General features: G+C 40.7%; 1 protein-coding gene across 2 annotated transcripts in view; it reads right to left on the minus strand.

Annotated features, from left to right (window-relative positions):
* The window catches only part of npr3 (natriuretic peptide receptor 3), a 38,676-nt gene extending 25,771 nt beyond the window's left edge, over positions 1 to 12,905 (minus strand). For both annotated transcript variants that reach the window (XM_017716073.2, XM_017716072.2), the window contains exon 1: positions 11,823 to 12,905. In XM_017716073.2, coding sequence (XP_017571562.1) covers positions 11,823 to 12,489 — 667 coding nt within the window. In that variant the 5' untranslated portion in view covers positions 12,490 to 12,905. The remainder of the gene's footprint in view (positions 1 to 11,822) is intronic.
* Positions 12,906 to 13,750: the final 845 nt, after the last annotated feature.

Genomic DNA, 13,750 nt, shown 5'->3' on the forward strand with positions numbered 1-13,750 from the left:
TCCAGTTTCTGAGGCTATTACAACCTTTATAGAACTCCAAACCCAAATGCCAGGTTTAATAGAGTCTATGTGACACTGTGCAGGCAAAAGCACTTCTGTCCTACTACCCTTTTAACCCACTATGGTTGGTAATGTAGTAGTCCAAGTCTTACTTCTGATAGTTCATTATGTGGTTAGTCTTTAAGCTTCCTTCACATTTTCTTCCCCTTCCAACCAAAATTAGGCTTCACAGTGTAGAGATTTGTTCTTTGAGATTTTTTATTAGAGAGGTTTTAACTACAACCTGAAAATACTAGATTTAAAAGCAACCAATAATCAACAACTTACATAATAGTAAAACTAAACAAAAAAAAAAACTTTTTTTAAGAGACTTTTTCTGTCTGATTTGCTTTTGGATATTCAGAGCTAAAAGGACGGGGTTCATTCTGTGTAACAGGATCCATTTGGCTTTTAGGTTTCCCTTTTTGCCACTGCTTCCTCGCAGTCAAAACACTACAGCAGTAGCCATGGAGATTTTTCCCACAGTAACACAATCACTCCATCTGAAGAAGGGCTTATTAATTAGCTGACTAGTTGGTTCAGGTGTGTTGTAATAAAGAAAATACCAACCTATGCAGGGCAGGGATTCTCCAGGACTGAAGTTGAGAACCACTGCTCTACAATATATGGTAGGATTGCCAAAGTCCTCCAATGGTATCTGCGGGTAGCCATTGCTCGAATAGGAGTGTCTGCAGCATCATGAGACAGAAGGCCTTGGAAAATTTAACCTTAAGCTGCAATCAAAAGACACATTTGCAGTTCATCGCCTTGCAAACTGTGTATGACCAAATCTGGACTGGAACATTAGCGGTGGAAAAAATCCTCAATTTTGATGTAGTTAGCAAGAGTTAACTTGCTAACGGTGAACACGTAACTATGCACGCTCAAGACCATAATGCTGCACACTGTGTATATATAACTGATGCGGTTTTCACCAGTGGGATAACTTATAACTGCACCTGCCCTTAGCCAAGAACCTAACTTAGCAGTTAACAAGCTGAACTGGATGCAAAGTTTCATGTGCAAAATATTTTCACTTTGGGTGTAAAACTGTTAATCGTGACGAATTCCATTATAATGAATGTACTTTTGCTCACGAAATGAACTTCAAGACATGATGATCAAGACATGGTGGGTGTCCAATAAAAATGCAAGCCAAAAGAGTTTCATGAACTCAAGAACCAGATGGACCTCTCTGGCCCCATGAGGAGATCCCAGGATTCAGGAAGGAAGATATTGCTGAGATTTTCTTCGTCTTCTTTGGGCACACTGCCAACACGTTGGGAGGAACACAAGAATAGAAAGACTGTAAGATTGTATGATGAGACTCTTCTCATTATTGAGGTGAAAGAGGATTGTGCAGAGATGAAGAGCTTCCAGAGGCAGATGATGATATCAAGGCTTCTGTACTCACCAAATACAACAAAACAAATACATCAAATTAAAGAGGCTGTGAGGCCTGTATCGTACCTGCAAGGGAGACTGAGGACTGAAGTGAAGAATGTGTCTGAACCTAAACTAAGGCATTTGAAACAAATACCAACCATGTTGAAAAGGACAATGGGGCCAAAGTTTATTAGGTTTCTGTCATAACAAAACTGAGGGTGAATAAAGACAACAAAACAAGGTGTCAAATAAATACAATATCAGACACCACGCTTTATACACTAATCCTATCCAGAAAGGGCTGGTGTCCTCCTGCTTGGCTGGAACAAAAACCTGCAGCCACACCAGCCCTTCATGGAAAAGATTTGTGACCCACACTCTAGGCTGTATTTTAGTGCAGAAACATCACTTACCTGTACATGTGGGAGTTGTAAGCACACTTTGATGTAATTACCTGTCATTTCACACTTAAACTGAACCGTGTGTCATGTCATAATGAAGTCCTAAGTCACTATCTGAAGCACAAGCAGATCTGTTTCTGGATCAAAAAACTGTTTCATTTCATTGTAACAATTTGTTATGCCCAGAATGGCAAATCACAAGAGAATTTCAAGCCTTGGATTCTTCTCATACCATACCAGAATACATGTGAGAGTGCTTGCAGATTTAAGAGGACAAGCTCAATCAGAAAAGCAAATGCCTTGCTTTGTAGTGTTAATGTCCCAGTGTACATGGTGTCAAATATTGAAAATGTTTGTACGACACTAAAATTACATGTTTTGTTTAAGATCCAGCCAAGTTTGGACAAAAAAAAAACAAATATAACAAAACATATCCTAAAAAATTCTGATGAGACCTGATAAGATCTTAGAACTGTCTAAAATTCTGAGGAACGCACTTGTCTGACATCCCTCTGTCCAACACTCCCAGACCGAACTAAAGCCAACAGCATGAGTGGGGAGAAATAAGCAAAACAGGCTCTACATATGCAGATGTTTACAACTATGCTGTGTCCAGATAAACAACAGACAGACAAACGATCAGACGGCTGATAAGCAAACAGATGAACTCACTTGTGATGCTGGCTTTTGCTTGGTTATTAGCTTTTGCGCTAAGGTTCTCGGCCTGTGTGGGAACATAGTTTTGTTAAAGATTTGTAAGCGGGACAAACCACATCAACCTTGTGTGAGCATACTGCTCCCTTAAGCATTAGTCATGATTAGGACCACCCAGTTTACATAGAAAGAAGATCATTCTGTGAAATACATAAGCTATTTACTGAGCATTGGGCCTTTTCCACAGGACATATTTGTTCATGTATGTTGTTTACCTACAAAAGCAGGTAAATCTAATTGAAAAGGAAAATGGACTTTGCAAGACAACAGATTTAGAAAAAGGCAAAAGGTATGATCCAAGAAGATGGTACGATAGAAAATTCTACAACAAATTGAGAAGCTACACTAAACTGAAGGCACTACTTCACAAAGATCCCATGGAACAATTGTTTGGACCATCACCTCTACAGAAAAACAACTGCATATGTTACAATTCACATCTTCTTCTACAAACTTTGAAATTTAGTTTGCAGGTACCTGAAAGAAGCAGTTTGAATATTAGGAGAACATGTCAAAAGCTGATGGGCCATGAGGTGGAGAAAGGAAAGGAAGAAGCTCATAAGGAATCAGACACACCACACGATGAACTCACATTTTCTATTGAGTTTAGTGTCTCATAATATGATTCTTTTGCTACATATAAATGAGCCGGACTGTCTAGAAGGCTGAGTAAAGACAAATAAATTATCACCTCACACCAGCGTACGACTGGAAATTTCCACTCATTACATTCTGCAGATCTTCCCTACAGCCACTTTATCAAAGACTCCCATGCCTTTTAGACATCATGGCATATGTGCCATATTGCAATGTTTCATGGGCCTCCAAGCGTTGTCATATACAATAAAACTGATGTGATCACCTCAAGGATGTGCTACAGAGGTATATGGATATTAGCCTGGACCTCCCATCAACATAAAGAATGGCTCCAGGTTCAAGGAAGAGGCAAAGTATTGTGATACCTTAATGGGCATGGATGGATCATGCCACCGCTGGAGAATCTGGAAGCCACTTATGGGATACCCTGGCAAACCTGATCCAGTTGTGAGCAGGTTGTGGAGTGCAGAGGTGGCCACAGTGTCATAGATCAGTATTACAGAACCCAAACTTTGCTGAGAGGCTGTGGACATGGAAGTCCTGGCCCAGCTTCCTATGATTAGTCACATATTTACAATTTATCCTTAAATCTGGCCCTCAATTTTTTTCTATTTCTCTGCAGCTAAATATTTACATTTGACTAGTAGATTTGCTTCACCCACCAGGCACTGCGGCTCATTCCCATACGCTGTATATAAAATCAGCTTAATAGAGCTTGGAAAAGAAAAACAAAAACCAGATGCAGCATGAACACTGCACACTGAGCAGGCATGACTGTAAATTAGCTTTTCAGTCAGATAGTTAGTTAGTTATGTTTGCCTTTATGGACTCATTCATTCAGCAGATACAATGTGTCAGAATTAAGAAATTAATGGACTACTTATTTCACTTGCATTCAGCAGGTCAGTGTTATCAAAATAAGTGTATGATTCTTCAGTTAAATGTAAGTTTACATTTTTAACTTAGCAATAAAAACAGCTATTAAACAGTATATATTATTATACATCAGTTAGTTCCAGCCATACAAGCTGATTGGTTGAGAAGCGTTCTGGGCATGCTGTGATTTCGCCATAACATCTCAGGTTTTTCACAAACACTGTATCACTCTACTGAGACGCCGTTTTACAGCTGTAGGAGACACTCAAGCTATTTGAACATTTTACTTCTTACTTTGCCACAAACAGAAAATGGATACTTTTAAGATCACATTTGACTGACAGCTGATTTGGTCGGACTCTGAAGATGAGACTACACTAAATTCCTAAACTGTCAGTTGGTCTGTGTAAGGAGCTGGAGAACGAACTGCCGGCTGTGCAGCAAGTGGGTGGAGCTCATTACTCTGACGTAGCAACAAGCTGCTTGTTGAGGAGCTATAGTTTGGTGGAAGGAACTGCTAATATTAGACTCCATTAAATGACACTTTCCTGGCCCAATTTATTTCTTACTTTCTTTAACTGTTGTATAAAAGCAATAGAACATTCAAGACCGTCACAGCTGTGAGGATCTATGGCGACCAAATCACAGCCAGGATGTTACTTCATGATAACACACTCCCTCTCGTGCTCTATTGCTTAAATAGTAATACTGATAATAATAGTAATAAGAAATTATTATTAATAATATTAATAGTTCCTGCTGTGGTTTGTGATGACAGAAGAATTGCTAATAAACATTGATTAATATGCTCTTAAGAGTGTGCTCATGATATATAGAGCAGATTTATACATGAAGAAAATTATGCAACAGTTTTTTCTCTGCATTCTTTTAACCATAACTTCCTTGAGAAGAGCACCTGGCTAATGTCACCCAGGTAATCTGAGTTTGAGATCCCTTTCTAGATGCTGTCCTGCATCAAGGAGGGCCTGGAAATGAGAGATCGGTTCTCTCTCTCAACAGTACATGGCTGAATAGAGAGAAATTATTTAACCTGATTAATCTGTCACAGTCAGTAAATGTGTCTACAAAGATGTTGGGTTAGCGGCATTTGAAAAGATGTGGTGGCTGGTTTCATATGTCTCAGAAGAAGTACATGTTAGCCTTCACCCTCAAAGCCTGGTAGCTTTGTGTGATGAGAGAGACCTAATTAGCAGATGGAACAGGCCACGATTCAACTGGGGATAAAAAAACTAAACAAACATTCAGGACTTCTAACTCATGTCTGGTTTGAAACATCCTCACCTTCTGTTTGTACTTCAAAAGTTGGCATTGAAGAGTTCAGGAACTGCTGTCAAACTCAAGCTATCGGTACCTGTGTCAACATCAAAAAAACCTAAGGGGCCAAGTAATCATGCGTGTTATTTTCATTTGTTTTCTTTAGATCGCAATTTATTTGTGACATTATCATGACAAAAAGAATTTTTTCTTGATAAAATAATGTCTGTTATGTCATGATAAAGATACTACTATCCCGTTTTGCCATGACAATATCACACAATCCCGATAAAATTAACGAAAATAACTAGATATCACAGAAAAATTGTTAAAATTTTTTTTTAAATGGGCACTATTATTGTTTAATACATTATTAATTTGTGTGTGAGGTATTATGTGTATCAGAGTGTAAAACAACAAGTACCACAGAGAGGAAACCCACCGAGCAGTTGTATGAAGTCACTATTTTTATTTTCATTCATCTATTAAGCTAGAAGCATAATGCTTTTGGGAATGCATGAGGAATCAGCAAATAAAACTGGTTTTAATCTTAAAGAGCCTTCAAATTCAAGAATTCCTTCATGAATATAATGGCAGAACAGTTGCTGAGTATCTTGGTTTTCTGACTGTTCTTTAACCCTGCTCCGCTGCAGGAAGACATGCAGTAGGAGTGGTGCATCATGGTAACGCAGATTCTACAGTATTCCCTGTATGAGTGGGCGGTTCTCAGTGGAGAGCGGAGCATGTGATGCGAGTTATGAGTGGGATGTTTTTTATTCTATTATTAGTGCTCTAAAGTAAATGTAATAAAACATTGTGTGCAACACTGCAGAACACTGCAGACACCGTTTTAGCTGTTTGGAGGTCATCTTTTTGAGTGTTAATGATTTTTTGAAATGATCTTTGTTCCTGCATGTGCACTCTACTTTCATTTATTTTCTCTTGTCTCTTCAGATGCAAAAATTTCAACAGAATCCCTGAAAAACTATGGATACTGGCAGAATCTGAATTATGAAATGCAAACACTACACGATAAGTGACAACAGGTCCAATTTGTAGAAAAGACTCAATTATTTTAATCAAAGGCAGCTCCAGGACTTCTTCTAATTCATCATATTAAGTAGAACGGGGTATTATACATATTACATATACATATCCAGTTCTTATTAAATTAATTTAATTATATTGTTAGCAAAATTGTAGGGCAGTCAAGTTAATGGGTTAACATGATTAATTAATCACACTTTCTTTAATGCTGGTAAAGCATTTTCCTGACCCTTTGAACCATGTGTAGCAGCTCAAGCTGAAGCCCAACTGCCTAGCTTTGGGTTTTAAAGCAAAACCTTCACTTATATGAAGTTCAATTAACTCTAAATTTTAAGGGAGTTCCAAGACTTTTCATAACTTTAATTTAACCCCCCTCCTTTTTTAACAGTTTGAGTTTTTTTTAACATCGCTGATGAAAACTGGAAGCTGTGTTGGCTCTATGGAAATCGAATGATTTTCATGTTCAGGTTGATGTGAATCCTGTGTTCATAGGTTGAACATGATGTTACTAAATTGCTAAATGTTAAATCTATAACAAAATGCAACGATTTTCAAATGAAAAAAAAAAACTTCTTTAGAGTCAAATTTGAGCACTTCAGACAAATGTGATTGATTTACTACAGACAAAAATGTGATTGCACCTAGAAAATGTTTAATCTAATTTCAGATATAATATTATTCACATCTACTCGATAAGTTGAATAAACAAATTAGATTTATTTTACATGCGTTTCTACTTCTACAGGACAAAAGACATGCACTAGAGATGGCATGATACCACTTTTTCTTTTCTGATACCGATATTGAAACCTTGAGTATTGGCCAATACTGATGTCAGATCAGATAGTAACTATAGTATCTCATATGATTTTTACAACCTACTAAACTTTAAAATGAGCTATTTTGAACTGACGTTTGTCACTTAAGATGAGCATGAGTATATCATGCACAAAACACCATCAGGAAGAAACACAAGGCGCAGTGTTTCTGGACAGATTTGTTACAGGTAGAGATGCACTGATACTATCTTTTCACATCTGATATAGATATCTGATCCTTGAGTATCAGCTTATATCGAGTACTGATACTTGTAACCAAGCCTCTTTAGTGGGTGGGGGGACACAAGAAGAGCACACAAACAGAAGAGTAGATGACAAACCAACAACTCTTTACTTTTTTTTTTTTTTTACATCACATAGCCATTAAATAGAATATGTAAGAGGAACCATATTTAATAACTGAAATAAATTCAAAATAGTTTTATTGTGAAAAAGAGTTACAAACAGAACTGAACAATACATGTATAAACCTGTGGTCTGTACATATAAGCATGCAGCTACTTCTCTGGCTTGACAAAAACAGTGCTAATTGTTTCACATCCGAAATTCTCTTATATGTGCGTCCCATTCACAACACAGAGCATCAGACTCTCCTGGAGTTCAGTAAATACTACAGTCGTTCACGGTGTCAGCAGCAACATTTGAGCCGCAGATTTCTCTGCTTGGTTAAAGCAAAAGACCAAGAGACCACACTACTTTAAGACTCAGCTGACTGATGAAGCCGCACCACAGGTGGGGCTGGTGGACATACAGGCCTGGCTAGCATGCTGCTGTGCTAAAGGCCAAACCAAGACGAATGGCTTTCAATACTTGAGGAGACCAGCAGTTCTTTCCTTGTACCTCTCTAATGACTGCTCCCTCGATAACACTCTCAATCTGCCCACCCACGATTACTGCCTTTCCAAGAAATATTGGCGTTACAGATTTTTCTATGAGTATGTTTACTGATGCATATCAACTCATGCCGCCAACGTGTTGTTAAGTTCAGTACACTGGAGCATGCATAGAACATGCATCTGTGCTTATGCACATCAGAAACTGCTTTGTGGTATCGGTCAGAAGTATCGGTATCCCAATCGCTGATAATGATACTGCGGTTAAGTAACAGCTTTGATGCTGACTCCGATTTCAGTACCAGTTCAACACTAGTTATGGGACTGGACCAATTTTTTTCTGATGTCTGACCCAGCATCTTCTGCTGTTTGGCCCAAAACCAATAACACACATTAGACCAGTGCCACTGCACTTTAAGAGCGAAAAAGTTAGATGACAGAACTCTAATTTCAGAATAATTTAAAACAGCCTCTGACTGTAATTATTAAATGCCTCCCTTGCTTTATTTCTTGTAACGTATGTAAAAACACTAAGAAAAGAGTTAGATAACACTTTATAATGGCTATATAATGACTTAAAATCTAAAGTGCATTACAAATAAAATTCATTTTTCATCAAATTCATCAAATTATTATTATTATTATTATTATTATATAAGGGCTGTATTCCACTCTCTCGGGTGACCAGAAATGGCTAAAGCAAAACAAGCAATGTCGACCCTAGCAGGCAAAAGCGTTTTTCCTGGTATTTCCAACATGCCTGGATTCCTAAGCATGCACAAATGCCTCATGAACAGCACCTACACATAACACCCAGTGGCTATTGGATGTTATTGTATATACTAACAAAGACCAATAGTTCACTTCGACAGAAAAGTTTGAATGGTGGCTTAGAACAAAGCAGGGCCCTTGGGCGATTCTCAAAAGCCAGAATAAAGGGAATATGTAGGAATTTGCTAGTCAGTCCTTGTATAGGAAAAATCTTTGGCTTTACAAACTCTTACACCAACTAAAGAGACAATAAGCAGCATTTTAATGCTTGTTTATGCATTCCATAATACTGCTTTAGCACTGATCAAGGGTCTGGTCACTGTTTGAAAGAATCATAATGGACCCTTACACCTCTTGTTAATGCTGTTAAGGAATATTATGCATTTTATAGATAATATTTTTTTCATAATCATGCACAATAATGGTAGAATCACATCAGTACTGGCAGATATTTGCTTAAAAAATCTGCAGCATCAGTCAGATGTTTAGATTGGATAATAATCTGCATTTTATTCACTTTACTGCACTTAAAAATCCCACACAAATAAGTGGTGCACATATCAGTAATTTGGGCACAATCATTTTATAAATGTTTATTTAATGTTGCATGCACATGACAATCAGATGCTGACATTGTCCACCATTCCCATATCTGTGCACACCTAATTTTTCCTTACAGTTCAAGCTCGCCAAAGACGCTCCTAATGCATTTATAATATTAACGATTTTATTAACTAATTAGCTAACTTCCGGTATCAACAATCAAAGCCTACATGTATAATCCTTGAATTTCGGACAAGAGTTTTGGTTTTGATAAATTCAATGTCTTGCCTGTAAGAAAATTAGATGTCCCATTAACTCTGAACTCTACGCTCATTATTCAGTAATTAATCTTAAGACTTATTATTCAGTAACTAAGATGAAACTAATATGTAAATTTTATAGCCCTAAAAATGAAGAACTGCAGTATGGGCTCACAAACAGGATGCTGGAACTTAACTTGAAGGTCGTTAGAGACGTCTAGGAAGCTCCTCATTTGCTATAAGCAGCAGGCCAGAAAACAGGACACTGCTTTACTTTGTGTAAGCTGCAAAACTTTGAAAAATGCCTGTAAGTGCATAGTGGAGTATTTAATCCTACAATTGGTACCTAACATCCCCAGACATTTTGCCCAGTGCTGCGTTCCTGTCAAAATTCTGATCATTTTTTCCACATGCACTCTTGTGCAACTCAGCTGACCTCTTACCCATCTTGCAAGACAAGGCATGGTGTCTGGAGCAGCTCTGCTTAAGTTGTTATGAAGAAAACATTAATCCATGAGATGAAAGCATATCCAGAGTTCACATTTGCATAATCAGTGGGCCAGGAGGGACGACAACAAGAAAACGCTCATTATATGACCTTTAAAAAAAAAAAAAACACAATGTTCACAAACTGGGTCACCTTGTAGATGCATTTGGTTGGGAAAGCCTGGTCAATAATTGATAACCACTTTATTTTTATCCAACTCAGAACTCAGAACAAAAGTCTACACTGTTCTTGCCAATCCCCCACTAAAGTCAGAGGGTATACTCCAAACTAAACCTGGCTCAGGTTCATATCTCTAGGATGCTGCTGTGGATACAAACCCAGGAAAATGAAAGTTTACAACATTCTTGGGTCTCCACTGGGGATCTACTGCCCTGCACAGTGTCATGTATTCCATGAATTCCCTGCAATGAGCACTTTATGACGTTCTTATCAGCCACATACCCCTAGATTAGAGATTATAATCAAAACTACACTCTGTTTGGCCTAATTTCTCCAGAATGCTGCCATGGCCACATCTGAGGACTCACAGTGAAAAGCCTACGGTGTTCTTGGCACGTAGCTGAAGTTAATGAAATAGGGATTGTACATTCTTCATAACTTCTCTAGGATTGTTCTCAGGCTACACCTACAGCATTCTGGGTAACTACAGCCCTAATAAAACTACAGCTTGCTCATCTTAATTTCTATCCGTCATGGAGTCGATGGATTTGAATGCTCTTTTTAGAGAAAGTTACTGAGTCACTACTGTTGACAGTGGCGGTGATAGGAACCAGATGTCTGCAGAGTTCAAGGCATCTAAAAGCTCCCTCACAGAAGGCAACCACATGAACCTGTTATGAATATGGCATCTAACGCCTGAAACGTTGTTCTATGACAGTTTGGAGATGAGGTCCTGGCCTAAAACACATTTGGTAAAGCTATTCATGGCACAGGGGCACAAACCACTCTGATAACTTTACATGCATCTCAGGGACTGAGTCACACTGATAGCGCCCACAGGGCTGCAAACGTTCAGCTATTCTCTACCTGATAAAGCTCATCAGCTGGATCAGGTGTGTTGCGTCAGAGAACAGCTGGAAGTGTGCAGGGCCGCAGGAGCAAACTTAAAGGGGAACTCCACCTATTTTTCTAAGTTTCTGCATAATTAAATGGCTAACATGCCAACGAGGTCATTCAGAGTGGTATGGTGCGAAATGTTTCGCTGCAGAGAAACTTAGTGAGTCAGAATTGTTCACAGGCAAGAAGCTCTTTTGCAGAAAGTTATAGCTTGAGGTGGTTATGTATTCGCTGGCCGTGCTGTGTGATGTCTCAGATCTGTACAGTGGTTGTGTGATAAAGTTTTGGTTTAAAACATATTTATTTCAATGCATTCATGGTGGAGGGATACCTGAAGGGTGCTCTAAGGTGCACTCGTTTTTAAACTAGTACATTATTTCAGATAGACCACCATCATCAACATCACATGCAAAAACTCAGAAGACACATGTAGGTTCACTTGTGGGTTTGAAAGGTAATAAGAGGGGTGTATTTTCATCGGGACCCCTGATTCCCATCACTATTACTGAAATGAAAACAGGACTCAGTAAGTTCCTCCACAGAAGAGTTGAGTCACATGAAACCACACTTTCTTTACATCTCAGCCTCTGAATTATGCAGAAATTTTGAAAAACCGGTTGAGTGCCCCTTTAAACCCCCTGCTCTGCGGGGATGAGTGATGCTGCTGTGGCTCCTACCTTGGTAGCTGTGCATGATCTTGAAGATCTCGTCGAAGTGCGCCGCCGAGTCTTTGGGGTCCACGGCGAAGGCGACGTTGTCGTAGTGGCCGTCCAGCAGGATGTGGACCCCCTCCATGGTGAAGTAGCAGTTCCTCTCCTCCTTGTCGTCGTGGTAGATCAGGTGCGCGTCCATCCAGCCGAAGTGCGCGAACATCGCGGCGAACGTCTCCGCCATCTTCAGGTAGCTGGGCGCGATGCGCGTGAGCAGCGCGTACTCAGGCTGCTTGTTGCTGAAGCCGGACGCCAGCGCGCCCGCCGAGATCACCGGGATGTTCCAGTGCGAGGCCACGCGCACCACCGGCGCGGCCGCGTACTCGCACACGGGACCCATGATCAGCTCGGGCCGCTTGTCCAACGGGACGTCCACGAGCGCGAACAGCGCCTCCATCCCGCAGTTGGAGTTCATGTAGTGGAGGGTGAAGTTGACGCCGGCGAAGGGCCCCGCGGAGAGCCGCCGCCGCGCGTACTCGAGCGCCGGAGACACTCTGGAGACGGAGAAGATGTACGAGTCGTTGTGAGGCAGCAGCACGAGCACGTCCACGCTCTCGTTCAGCGCGCTCGTCCTGGCGGGGAGCGCGAGCAGCAGCAGCCACGCGGAGACGCAGAGAGGCGCGAAACACGGCATGTTCAGCTTCTCCGGTCCTCCTCACAGACACGGTCTCTCCCTCTCTTCTCTCAACGAACCGCTGAACCAGGTCGCCTCGGCTTTCCCCTCTTTCCACTGATTCTCCCTCAAACCCAGTTAACTTCTCTCACTCCAGAGGAGAGAGCAGTGCAGGCAGGTTAGCTGGCAGGTTACAGCCTCTCCGTAACTTACTCTCACTCTTTTCGAATGAATGGCGTGTTGCTCCCTCTTTCTCCCCAACAGCTCCTCTTCATCACCTGTTAGTCTTCTGTTTCCCCTCCAGCTCCCCCGGCTCCACTTCTCTGCGCGGTGCCCTCCTGTCAGAGTGCGCTGCTGCTGCTGCTGCTGCTGCTGCGCTGCGCTGCGCTGAGCTGAGCTGAGCTGAGCTGAACTGTGCGGCTCGGTTGCCACACGCGCTGCAGTCGCTCACGAATTTTGAAGCATCCTCTTAATTATTATTCCTGCGTCATTGCTACGCGGCCCCGCCCTCTCCTTAAAGGCGCAGCAGCACCTCTGCCTGACCCCCAGTCTCAGCCGCGCCGTCAAGCACAGTGAGCGCCCTGCTAACGGGGCAGGACGGAGCACAGCGCCTCCGTAGCGGAGTGTAAGGAGACATGCTCTTCAGCTGTGTCCGAAACTGTGGCCTGTTCACTGTATATTGAATTAAAGACATGGTGCACTTAAACAATCCCATGAGGCCCACAGATGAACCTACTCTAGCGCGTGGGGTACCCGAGCTGCGGTAACGGGCAAAGCGTTAGTGTTTGAAATTCTTTAGTACCGCCACACGGTCTGTTTCAGTGTTTTATACAGCGATCCCGGTCTGTGATTGTGCCGTGATTAGAGGATTATTTCACGACTCTGGTTAAAATACCGGAGTGAAAGTACAAGTTTTCTATCTGTGGCTTCCTTCATGTGTTCCTACTCACAAGCTCGGAGGCCGAAAGTACAACGTGATACACATTCAAGTGGTTTTGGCTGGAAACAAAATGGACAGCCCAGGGGGAAAAGGAGTATTTTAGCTTTCTTTTGTTTTTATTCTGTCGTCAAAGAGAGGGAGTTATTTTGCGTTATTGAAACAAAATGAAGAGCAGAGGGTGATCAATATGTTTTTATTCAGTTAGAAGAGTTGAATCACAGCGTATTGTTGCTGTACAAAAAAATTTAAATTAAATTTTTACAATGTGTAAAAAATTTGTGAACAACAACAACAATCCAAAAAGTAATAGAATAAAATATTTTCATGTTAGCTTATATTTAA

This window comes from Pygocentrus nattereri, chromosome 20 (genome assembly GCF_015220715.1).
Source record: "Pygocentrus nattereri isolate fPygNat1 chromosome 20, fPygNat1.pri, whole genome shotgun sequence".
NCBI lineage: Eukaryota > Metazoa > Chordata > Actinopteri > Characiformes > Serrasalmidae > Pygocentrus > Pygocentrus nattereri.